A 12,828-nucleotide genomic window follows, 5' to 3' on the forward strand; every position below is an offset into this window, starting at 1 on the left:
CATCTGGACGTGTCTGGAGACGAACTCCCGTTCGGAAACAAAACCAGCCGGATGCATCCGGAGCCAAACCTTCCAGACACAAGCACTGCTCGGACACATCCGAAGACAAACACCGATCCAGACATAACAACTGCCCAGACGCTTCCGGAACCAAGCTATTCAGAGCCAAACACTATGTAGATGCGTCTGGAGACAAACACCGTTTGGACATGTGCAGAGACAAACACTGCCCGGATGTGTCCAAAGACAAATGCCGCCCGAATCTGTCCAGAGTCAAACACTGCCTTGACGTGTCCAGAGTCAAACACTGCCTGGACATGTTCAGAGACAAACACTGCCTGGACGTGTCTAGAGTCAAACACTGCCCGGACGTGTCCAGAGACAAACACCGCCTGGACGTGTCTCGAGTCAAACACTGCCCGGATGTGTTCAGAGACAAACACCGCGCTGACACATCCAGAAACAAGCACTGCCCAGATGCATCCCGAGACAAACACCTCCTGGACTTGTCCAGAGACAAACACAAATACCGCCTTGACACATCCAGAGACAAACTCCCATCAAGGCATAAATACGGCTTAGACACGTTCGGAGACAAACACCATCCAGATGCATCCAGAGTCTAGCTGTCCAAAGACAAACTCCTGTCCACATATATCTGAAGATAAACTCCCGTCTGGCCATTAACACCACCCGGACACATCCAGAGCCAAGCTGTCCATAGGCAAAATCCCGCTGGACACGTCCAGAGATAAACTCCCGTCCGGACATAAATACTGCTCACACACGTTCTGAGATAAAAACCATCCAGATGCATCCAGAGTCGAGCTGTCCAGAGAAAAACTCCCATCGGACATGTCCGGTGATAAACTCCCATTCAGAAATAAACACCACTCTGACATTTCTGGAGACAAACACCGCCCAGACGCTGCTGGAGACAAACACCACCCGGACGTATCCAGAGATAACCTGTCTGGAGACAAACATCACTTGGACATGTCCGTAGGCAAACTATAGGGAGGGGGGAGGGGAAAGTGAGAGAAGTGTGGGAGGAGGGTACGACACTGTATTGTGAGGGGGTAGAGCAAGGATCGAACAAAAAGAGAGAGGGGTGGGGGTCGGGGAGTTAACAGAGATAATGTTATGCTTTATGAACAACACATACGCGCGCGCACACACACACACACACACACACACACACACACACACACACACACACACACACACACACACACACACACACACACACACACACACACACACATACACATACACACACACACACATCAGTGCTTGCCCGATATCGGCAATTTTTTGGGAATCGACAGGTTGGAGTCAGTGTGATTACTGACTGCAGTCCATACTATATACAACCCAAAAACCTTGAGTAGCATTTACCGAAAAACAACGTTGCATTTATATCGACGTTTCAGGCATATTTTCACAAACATTTATCTTCATAAACAGCTCCATGTGAAAGGTGGAAAAAAATTGGGCTCGGTAATTTAGAAAACACGTTAATACACCTAACGGCTCAGAAATTGAGTGTTATTTCACAACTCACTCAGAATGGCAGAGCATGAACCACTCGCTCAGGAAGATGAAGCATGCACCACTCGCTCTGAATGATGTGGTGAGGCAAAAGTGTCCGCAGTGAGTGAATGATTCACTCAGAATGACATAGTGTGGAACCACTATGGACTATGGGGCACTCAGCAAGTAGCTTATGCACGCAAGCAAGCACTCCAATTAAATGGTTGATACGGAATTGCTGGCTAGGCTGTGGCTGCACACCATATAGGATCCCTTTAACTTTAAAGTTGGTCTTCACGTGCATGCACCAGTTAAAGAAATAAATTGAATTCGTTCAAATAATGACTTTTTCCACAAAAGAGCCAATGTTTAATGGAGAACAACCCCGGATACATCACAAAGTTTAATCGCCTGTGAAATAAACATTTTAGATAATCCGTCATGTTGCCTGCTCGTTTGTGCAAATGAAATGTGGAACGTAGGAGCGTGGTCCATGCAAATATTATAACTTTATATTAAAATGTCTTTTTCACCAGATTTGCTTTGATTTCCCCATAGAGCACCTCAAGAATCCTGTGAAAATATAGACACAGATCTGGCAGATGCTATGGATAAGCAGTCCCTTTGGTGGGCAGGAAGGCACGAGGTCAAACAGCGAAATCATTAATCATACAGGTCAATGAAGCTGGTTAATTTGGGCACATTCTTAAATCTTTTCTTCACTCAATATAATTCTCCAAACAGAATAAAACGATAAATTTAATGCTTTGTTAATTTCACATTTTCTTGTGTATATATGGACAAGGAGGGAACACAGCATTGCTTGTTTAAAGTATATAGGTGCATCGGCTGAGTTATAAGACAAGTTATTTATTCAAATTACCAGATGTCACTCCAGATTTCAACACTTCTTTCGTCTGGACGATATGCAATCCTAAAAAACAAAATCATATTTCGATGATATACTTTAATTAGTCCGTGAGAGGAGATCATGGAAATTCATATCATGTAATCCATGAAATCACTCCAAGTGTGTCTGAAAACTATAGAACTTCCAAAAGTGATTTATATAGCGATTCATAGCTACAGTATGATGAACAGGCCTTCGATAATATGAGTGAGGAAGGTGAAAAAAAAACTTTATCGTTCAGAAATTGTTGCGGCCTGTTCCAAGTCAAGGCATGATTGAGCATGCCAAAAAACATGGTGGTTTCATACCCCAGCGAAGTTACCTCGCATGTGCTTGAAGACCCCATAGAGAGCGGTGACCAAAGATGTGCCTGATTAAGGATATAATTAAATAAGGCCGTTAATTATCCTCAAAAGGGGTGTTTTAATGAACCAAAACACCCAATTTTCAGTCATGCACTTCCTTTGAGTTTTCTTAGTATCCATGCAAAGCTTCGGGCTGCTAGTTTTCATGGTTTTGGAGTTATGGAGGACACACACACACACTGCCATTTATTCATGTACATCAATGTTAAAAATGTTTACTGAAAAAGAGCTTGTAACAACAATTGCAGCATTACATTGAGAAAATAGTAAAACTTCCTTTTCAAATTTATCCCAAAGTGAAAGCAACAAGCCCCTGAAAGCTTCCATGGCTGAAACAAAGTTGTTTTTGTCTGTATTTTGTAATTCAGTCATTGTTTCATGTTTTTTAATTCACTCCCACAGAAAGTGAAGTTGAAGAGAGTAAGTGTACCTTCGGAAATAACCGACAATGTATTTGCCGGGAGGGCTTCCAAAAGAAAGCGAACAAGTGTGAGTTGGAGGAGACAAGAGGTAAGCAAGCAATGTTCCCCTCTCGTTTGAGAATATATTTTGGATGGAAAGTAGAAGAGTCGGTGAAAACCAAATAAAATGAAAAAAAAAGATGTTGTGTTTTTGAGACAAAAGTTCTGCAGATTGGAATAGTAATGGAAATATAAATAAGGAAAACGAGAAAAATGACATGAAACAATTGATGTTGATCCAATCTTCTACATTTCTTAACTTTGGAATCAATTATCCCTGATCTCACAAACTAAACTATTTTTGTTTATCTTTATCCCTACAAAAGGTGAACCTGTTTCTCCAGACATCAACTTGTATCCATTGCAGTATTGGATCCTTTTGATTGGAGTCCTGTGCGTGATATTATTTTTACTTTGGAGTAAGTCTCAACCACTTTGGGGTAAGTCTCAAAGCGTCTCTTAAACCATTACATCTTTATTGCTTTATTATTCCATTATCATGTGCAGGTTACAATCCTCGATCAAGTACATATTATACAGTACATTAATAAATGACAAAAGTAAAATTGTGTTAAGGGGGGTCATTTTTAAAACAATCCTCATTTTCTCCTCTTTTCCTGTTTATTCATTCTTCTACTTATCCTTTCCATCTGTGAAACAAAAATAGTCATTGCTAATTCCATCAAATGAGGATGGGATGGGTTCATCCAGCAGAATTATGGATGTGTTAATTTCCCCAGAATTAGCATATTATATTTTCACTTGTAATACCCCATCCCACTCGGAGTGGTGCTATTCGGTAAATAGTTAAAATGGGAGCCACCCCCAACCCTGAACCTCAGGGACTATAAATTTATTTTACCACTTAAAACCCTCCTGTGCACACCCCGTGCACAACCAGTGGTTTTCAACTGACTCGGTCCAGCGTTTCAGGAGTGCATGCAAGTCAAACAAACAAACAAACAAGCAGTCATAGACTGGTACTTACAAAATCGTCAACTTGACCTCTGACCTTGTCTAATAATAGCTGTCTCTAGAGAAGGTAGCAACGCAAACCAGAAGTTTCTATGATGATTCTGTACCAAACCATCAAAAATCGAATGTTTGACCTCACTGTGACCTTGACCTTTGACCGATTTTGAGCAAAATCTAATCAGCGCTAGCCATACCCCTCCTGAACCACGTGGTTTAATTTGACATTGGTAGCTTCTTCCGTTCTCGAGTTATAACTTTTTTTGGATGTTTGACCTCACTGTGACCTTGACCTTTGACCGATTTTGACCAAAATTTAATCAGAGCTAGCCACCACCCTCCTGAATCAAGTGGTGTAATTTGACAATGGTAGCTTCTTCCGTTCTCGAGTTATCGTGCCTACAAACAAACACACAAACACACACACAAACACACACAAACACACACAAATACACACACAAACAAACGCACAAACACACAAACACACAAACACACAAACATATGACGGAAGTCATCAATATACTTACGAAATCTAAAGATTTCGTAAGTAACAAATAAGTGGTCATAGACCAGTATTTGTGAAACCAGTTTCTGTGACGTTTTCCGATGAAACTCAAAACACAATTAGCTTCTAGCTTTCGAGTGGAGAACTAATTCAGTGACCCAATATGCAAATTTTGTTCAAACTTCAAGGCAACTAAACGAAAAATGTTGATTTTATATGGCGTTGGAATTTGATATTTCGACTTCAAAAAACAATGGGCTCAGTGACCCAATATGGAAACCCTTTTCAAATTTCAAGTCAATTGGATGAAAATTTATGAGACTTCGACCTTTGTGAACTTTTGACTTCAAAAACAATAGGTTTCATGCTTTTGATTGATGGATCAATGAAGCCACCTCACATGCAGTTTTTCAAATTTCAAGCCAATCAGATGAAAATTGATGATTTGATGTGGCTTTGACCTTTTGACCTTAATCAACAGACTTTGGTGACCCAGTATGCAAATTCTGTTCAAATTTTAAGTTAATTGAATGAAAATGGAGCATTTAATGTGATCTTGACCTTTAGACACAATGACTAATGAATCTTCAACATATTCTCATCACAAGAGTTTGTTAAAAATTTGATGACAAAAGCTCAAATGGTAAAAACGTTATGGCTTGGATGCATGCACATGCAGGTATGGTCAGGCATGCACATATGAACACATACAAACATACACGTCTACATGCACACAAATACGCACAAACAAGATAAAATGAGATGAGAAACAATTTAACTCTGGAATACCACACAAATTCTGCAGCACTCGGAAGGAAAGATGGAAACACGAAGAGTGAAGATATGATGCAGAATCTGAAAGAGGTCCCACCCACCCCCACACTTTTCCTGTTTCGTCTGACTCTGGATCCCCTAAGTAAACTCATTAATGAACAAGGTCATGATATATCTTCGCAATCAACATCAGAAATTTCCAAGAAATAGGAAAGGTGACATCGATTGTACATGGATGTTTTTAAACTCTTTGCACCAAATGACATAAAATTGACAGATCAACTGAAATTAGTGAAGCGGTACTCCAACGACATCGAAACGGAATTTGGCCTGGATAAGTGTGTCAAGTGCACATTCGTGCAAGGTAGACAAACAAAAACGCACATGAAAAATCAACCTAAATACAACAATATAGTAGTGAGACAACGAAGGATCATGCAACTGCCTCAGCGAAGTGGAGGGCCACCTATTATGTCACAAAAAATGCACAAAACAATTACCAAAAAAAAGGAGAATAATCTTAAAAACATACCTCTCCCAAAGGAATAAACTCAAAGCCATAAACCAACTTGCAGTACTAGTGTTCCAATAGAGCTGTGAAAAAGAAACTGCCCACAAACGGAAAATAAAAAAAAACTAGATATCAAAACAAGGAAACTCCTCACTGTCCAGAAAATATTTAATAAGTATCAAATACACGTCTGGAGTATCAAATAATGTGACAACAACTCTGGATATTTAAAAGCAGAACAGCTGAATTGTGATAAGCTCAAGAATATCTTAACCTGAACCAAATTTCAAAATTTAAAATGCAGATTTGACCTGAACAGCAGTTCTGACTGCTAAAAAAAGTGTTAATTTGTCAAATTTGCACATTGTTTGACACACACACACACACCAAATTACTGTTTCACACGCACACACACACACACACACACACACACACACACACACCCACACACACCGAATTACTGTTTCACACACACACACACACACACACACACACACACACACACACACACACACACACACACACACACACCGAATCACTCATGAAAATGTTTCTGATGTATCGCTGTCAACAATGAAATAATAATCTCCTGTCTTTTCAGGGAGAATACAAAAAATAGTTCGAAAGGTAGGATTGCTGTGTTGCATGGTTCTGCGCCAGGTTAATGAGATTTTCTCATTTCTATTATTTTATGCTTCACTACCACCACTCCAACATGCAATCTGCAAAAGTATATCACTTACTTTTTATACAAGAGCACATTATATTACCCATCTTATCATTTGTTCTCAAAAGTTAATATTTTCACCTCTTCCCTTTATATTATACTGCTAAACCTTTAAAAAAACATTTCAGTTTCTTACACACTGTATCAGGATTTATCAGTGACTGCCTTTATCTTGTACTTCAACAAAGAATCACCCGCATATTTTCTGGCACACAGGTTTCTCTTTTCCAAAGTCTTTAGATATGACAAAGTGGTCCCAGAATATATCACATGAGAACTCCACTGTTTGGGAAGCCACATCACCACTGCTTTTGTTTTGGTCATTCGTTTTAGTCAGAGTAAAAGGAACTTCAAAGCAGAATAGAGAGAATACATGAAGCAAAATACAGAGAACACATGCTTCCAAACCAAATTGAGTTTTTAAAATAATATATATTTTATGGATGTCATGGAGGTTCAAAGGGAAAATGGACATTGGATAAGGTGATGTAGTTGGTTACAGGATTAGTTTCTTTGAACTATTTAAACTTTAAATGCTCCAACATGATGAAATACACCTGTAATCACTCAAATTGAGAATCAAATCAGTGGTGGAAACAATTACATTATAAACTCTATTTGATGCAAACTGTCCATGTCAAATTCCCATGATTTAATTGTTTTCTTCATCTTTTCATTTCATGAATGAAATATGACAACTCACAAGATTCCAATGTCTCCAAAATATCGCAATTCAATTATGACTATATTATGTCGGTTGACTCACCGGCCCATTTTGAAAACACCATACTTACCTCTGATATTAAAATTTTTCCAATGTAACCACATTTTTCAACAAAGTGCAGAAAAAATATAAAAGCTAAATGCCTCAATAAAATACATACATTTGCTGTAAAAGTACAACAAAACATTGTTTATAGATCATCTTATAGAATACATGATTTCTGGTGTTTTTGCAGTGCTTTCGTGTTTCCAGAATGAATGTGGATGAAGATACCGAGAATCGTGTTCCTGAAGTCAGGACACTACTGTAAGTTGGACTCGTGATGATAAAATTTTCTGGTACACTCATCAAATTCTTATTCTACTCGACAGGGGTACTGCATTGTGAGCAGTTCTGATCCTCAGCAACCAGGAAACCAAATTCTTCATAAAATTTTGGCCTGAAATGCATTCAATCAGGTGGAACAGTTTCAGCGATGACTAGCAGTACCATGGCAATGGCACAACCTGGCATTGAAATCGCAGGCAGCCCAAGTGGTCGGTAAATAGTGAGGTGGTAAAATAGCGCTGCCTTATATCACTGTCAAGTCAAATATATCACTGACTTGCACCAAATTAATCCGAAAACAATGATGATCACAACTGAATGCTTAAAAGCCAAAGGAATGTATGAACCAATTGAGCAACACATCATCATCGGCAGGACAAAAAATAAAAATCTGGATATATTTTTTTGTGTGTACAATGTTGAGGATGGTAGGGCACAAGAACAGGGATGAGGGACAAAACAGAGGCTAATTGGACAAATAAGGGATATGGGGAAGAATGAGTAGTAGGGGAGGACACAAGGGGTGGGGTGGAGGCTGGGGGCTGATGAAGGTTTTGTATCATCATCTTGACTCTTCTATTAGTGAAGGAATTTAGTCACAATGTTTAAATCATAAAGCATTTCAAATGAAAATTTCTGTCTTCTCAGTATTTCCATGTTTGTACCTAGGAATGAACATAATGAGAGAGATGCTGTGGAGAACAAGTTGAGCAGCTGGAGAAGAAGGTGTAAGTAGTGTAATGGGAAATAAGGGAGTTTATACTGCGGTGAGGGAGTGTGGAGGGGGTAATGTTACAGTCTATTTACTTATCTGTTTTAAAATAAACGCAATACTTCCACAGCTTACTTACTTATCACTTATAATTTAAAACTTTGTTCATGCACGAGTAGTTATAAAACGGAAAAGAATGATATCATCACATCATCACAGTATTACACAAACATTAGGTTATCCATCTCTGCAATATTGATGAGGCACGAAGGCCAACAACAGCAAACAACTGGACTGGTATGTTGTCAATATGAATAACATTATTTTTAAAGCTCTTCACTGACTTTGAGGTTGGACAGGTTTGAGAAGCACGATGTCGACTTTGCTTGGCCCAACAACCAACGAAAGGTATTGTTTCAACAGATGGATAGTTTGCACAATGATGATTGGAAAAAAATTCCCCACAAAACTGAGCAGTACAAGTTACAACAGCAGGGTTTAAACACACTTAATTTCTTCAGAACAAAATTGGTCGAGAGATGTTGACTTTCAAAAGCATGTGATCAGATCAACCAATTAGAGCAGAGGAAAATCAGGAGACATTTGCAGGAAAGTTAGTCATCACAAAGTCCTGAAGGGAGGATTAATTGTCACAGCAGAAATCCAGGTTGGAAAGTTCACAGATTGAGTCAGTCCCATTGAGTCACAGAAATCCTTTGCTGAAGTGCCATGGCTGGTGAAATGGGGTGAGGTATCTCCTTTCTATCCGAGGAAGGCCTTGAAAAAGGCCGTTCAGGCCTTAACAATATGAGACAAAGTATAAAACATCGAACGAATTAACAAGAGATATTGCATGAGATGAAAAATAACATATTGAGTGGGGAGGGGGTGGGGTTCATGGAAGGGACATCGTTTTGGGAAGGGGTTTGAGGTTTTGGGATGGGGGTTGAGGACTTGGGGTTGGGAGGAGGCTTGCATACTTGGACATTGCAGAGATGGAGTTGAAGACTTGAATAAGAAAGGAGGAGACAAGGACAGAGAGTTGGGTTGGGAGGGCAGAGAAGGGAGCAGAGAGCTGGGAGAGCAGTTTGAGGATTTGTGGGGAGGGGGTTTGAAGACTTGTGGTTGAGGATTTGGGATTGGGAAGAGGGGGGGGTTCAAGACTTGAAGAAGAAAGGGGTTGATGACTTTAAGTCACCTTTTACATTACGTGGAGGTGTCCCTGCTATTATGCTGCCAATGGACATTCCTGGAAAACTCCCTAAATATTCCACATTCCATTTGGAACGAATTCCCTTACAACAACCCTGTGGTACTGGGTTATCTCCAAATGCACTTACTGTTTAAAAAATTGAAACTAAGTTTTTGTTCACAGGGTTGAGGCTGTAGAACAGTTAGAGAATAATAAAATGGAAGAACATGAAAAGGGGAAAACACCAACAGCAGAGTAGAAGTGAGAGTGAGATCATGGGGAAGGGGGAGGACACATGGGGTGAACAAGCTGCACACAACCTGAATGGAACACAGCACGACGAGAAAGGGGAAAGTGGGGATGAAAAAGAAAAGGAACAAACAAACTGACAAACAAATTAAGAGGTGAGAGAGAGGTGCGGGAGGGGAGGGGTCACAAAAAAAAATGAGAAGGGGAGTTCGACCACACATTCACTTTCTTTAAAATAAAACAAGAGTTACACTCCTGATTTGCTTAACCCTGTAGAATATACACAATAATTACACTGTATATTTGCTTTATATGTTTAATATTAAACACGAATCACACTTTCTATCGTCTTTGTCAGACCAACAAAAACACATTTCAGTTCCAGTATTTTCTAATTCATTTTTCCTCTATCTTCCCTCTCTCTTGGACCTTCAATTTTAATTGTTCAACTTTCTTTGTTTTCACCTGCAGATGCGGTTTATCCAACTGTCGACCTGAACTCTGCAAATCAACAAATTGTGATCTCTTCAGACCTTTCGATGGCATCAATGAGTGGGATTGATCAACAGTACCCGAAACACCCAGACAGATTTACCAGCTGTAAACAGGTTTTAGCCAAAGAGGGTTTCTTCTGTGGCCGTTACTACTGGGAAGTGGACGTCACTCGGGCCCACGATTATGAGATTGGCATCGCGTCTGAGTCCATGTTTCGGATTGGGGATGGCTGGGAATGCTCGTTGGGTTGGAATGTCAACTCGTGGTGTGTTGCCAAACATGATGGGAAATACACAGCTCGGCATGATGGCTCTGAAACCAACCTGAACATGCTGGGAGATCCTAAGCATCTCGGGTTGTGTCTAGATTGTGACCAAGGGGATCTTGTCTTTTATGCTATTGATTATAGTTTCTCCTGGCCTATGCACACCTTCCACATCGATGTAAAGGAGCCACTCAGGCCTGCATTGAGGTTATGCAATGTTGGTGATGCTCTGCGCTTTTTGTCATTACAATGCTGCGAGGATAACTACCCAGGGATGGTGCATTTGTGATTGTCAACAATGGGATGCTAATGCTCAGTCGCAAGTCACAAATGTTTGTGTGTGTGTGTGTGTGTGTGTGTGTGTGTGTGTGTGTGTGTGTGTGTGTGTGTGTGTGTGTGTGTGTGTGTGTGCGCGTGCGTGCGTGTGCATGTGTGCGTGTGTGCGTGTGTGTGTTGTTAAAGTTTTAAAATTTTCAAATGCTTTATCTTGTTGCATTTGACTCTGCAAAGAGTATTCGCCTGCTATGGTTAAATCATACGAGTTCATATGTATCAGAAAAGATAGCAGTAAATAAACATTTCTTTAATGGAGTTTAATTTTAAAAACACCAGAAACATCCGCACTTTTTAGCTTTCCTGAAAGTAGTTCCGGGGATCTTATTGGATAGCACGTCGTCAGTCCGTCCGCCTGTCCGTCTGTCCTTCCATCCACAAATACTTCCAACTTCTTCTCTGTAACTACACATGCGATATTCATGAAACTTTCAACATCGTGAATGTACCAAATATTGTTCATGGCATTAAAAAAAATCGGGCTCGAAGTTGGTTACGGGGGTTGCCCCCAAAATAGGGATTTGCTTTCTTTTCAGAAACGACACATGCAATTCTGATGAAACTTGACCACAACCTTCATCACCTGTGATGTACCAAAGACATTCCTAGCAAAAGAAAAATAGGGGTCGAAAGGGGTGTACTGGGGGGGGGGGGAGTTGCCCACAAAATGTGTATTTGCTTTCTTCTCCAAAACTGCAGACACAATTCCGATGAAACTTGACCACAGCCTTCATCACCCATGATGTACTAAAGTTTGTTCACGACATGAAAGAATTGCGGTCTGAGGTTTTTTACAGGGGGATTGAACCCCAAAATATGTATTTGCTTTCTTCTCCAAAACCACACACACAATTTTGATGAAACTTGACCACAACCTTTATCATCCATGATGTACCAAGGTTTGTTCATGGCAATAAAAAAAATCCTTCGTTATTTAATTTCTTTTCCATTACATCTTTTGTGGGTCATTCATGTCTACCAGTGGTTCCCTGTTTATCTTATCCAGCTTCTACCAGGTGAGTACCAAGGGGTATTGTCCCTATGTTTCTCATTGTAATGTTATGAGGAAAACTACTCTAGAATGTTAATTTTATGATAATTGTCACCAACAAGATACTAATGCTGTCATTCATTTATATTAGCTGAAACAAGCATTCAGTATAATTCTAAAAGGCATGCATCTCGTATAAACGTACTCATTTAATCCCTCATATTTTCACATCTGGAAGCTGAGGCACAAAGTTGAGTATAGTTTGCAGAAGTACGAACATTTATTGTACACCTTACAAAAAATGGCATGTGTTATGAGTCTATCCAACTTTAATATTTTCACAGGTCAGGACCACCATCTGTGAAATTAGTCAAAAGTAAATTGAGGATGGTAGGGTGGGGAGGACAAGGAACTGGATTTTTTCAAAAAACTGTTTCTGAGGAACAATGGTATTAAAAACAGAAATCAATAAAAAGAATAAAACCATAACGATTAGAAAATTCAAGATGCTGAAAAGCAAAATGAATAACTAAGGCAAGAGCATCATCATAAGATGAAGCCTACAGGTGGTGATAGACCTCGGATGCTTGAGAACCAAACGCTCAAACACCTTCATCACTGAGGTGAGAGACATGGGTCGTTGTACGATGACAACGGTAGGCCAGAATGGAATCTGCGACAGGGCCAGAATGAGAGGGCCAGGGCCGGAATGGAATCGTTGAGTGTTGTCACCTTCGATTTATTTAAGACCTGAATAATAATAGAAGATTTCAAACAAAGAG

At 39.9% G+C, this 12,828-nt stretch overlaps 1 protein-coding gene across 8 annotated transcripts in view; it reads left to right on the plus strand.

Annotated features, from left to right (window-relative positions):
- Positions 1 to 12,828, plus strand: part of LOC147033497 (tripartite motif-containing protein 14-like) — a 234,279-nt gene that overhangs the window by 191,415 nt on the left and 30,036 nt on the right. For 4 of the 8 annotated variants that reach the window (XM_085855821.1, XM_085855820.1, XM_085855822.1 and 1 more), the window contains 6 exons: positions 3,211 to 3,318; positions 3,596 to 3,709; positions 6,633 to 6,658; positions 7,718 to 7,788; positions 8,479 to 8,537; positions 10,434 to 11,993. The exons of the other annotated variants lie outside the window; for them this stretch is intronic. In XM_085855821.1, coding sequence (XP_085711947.1) covers positions 3,211 to 3,318; positions 3,596 to 3,709; positions 6,633 to 6,658; positions 7,718 to 7,788; positions 8,479 to 8,537; positions 10,434 to 11,011 — 956 coding nt within the window. In that variant the 3' untranslated portion in view covers positions 11,012 to 11,993. Of the gene's footprint in view, positions 1 to 3,210; positions 3,319 to 3,595; positions 3,710 to 6,632; positions 6,659 to 7,717; positions 7,789 to 8,478; positions 8,538 to 10,433; positions 11,994 to 12,828 lie in introns of those variants that run through there. 8 annotated transcript variants of the gene reach the window in all.

This window comes from Eptatretus burgeri, chromosome 2 (assembly GCF_056783735.1).
Source record: "Eptatretus burgeri isolate ZD-2024b chromosome 2, Ebu_testis_v1, whole genome shotgun sequence".
In the NCBI taxonomy this organism is placed as follows: Eukaryota; Metazoa; Chordata; class Myxini; order Myxiniformes; family Myxinidae; genus Eptatretus; species Eptatretus burgeri.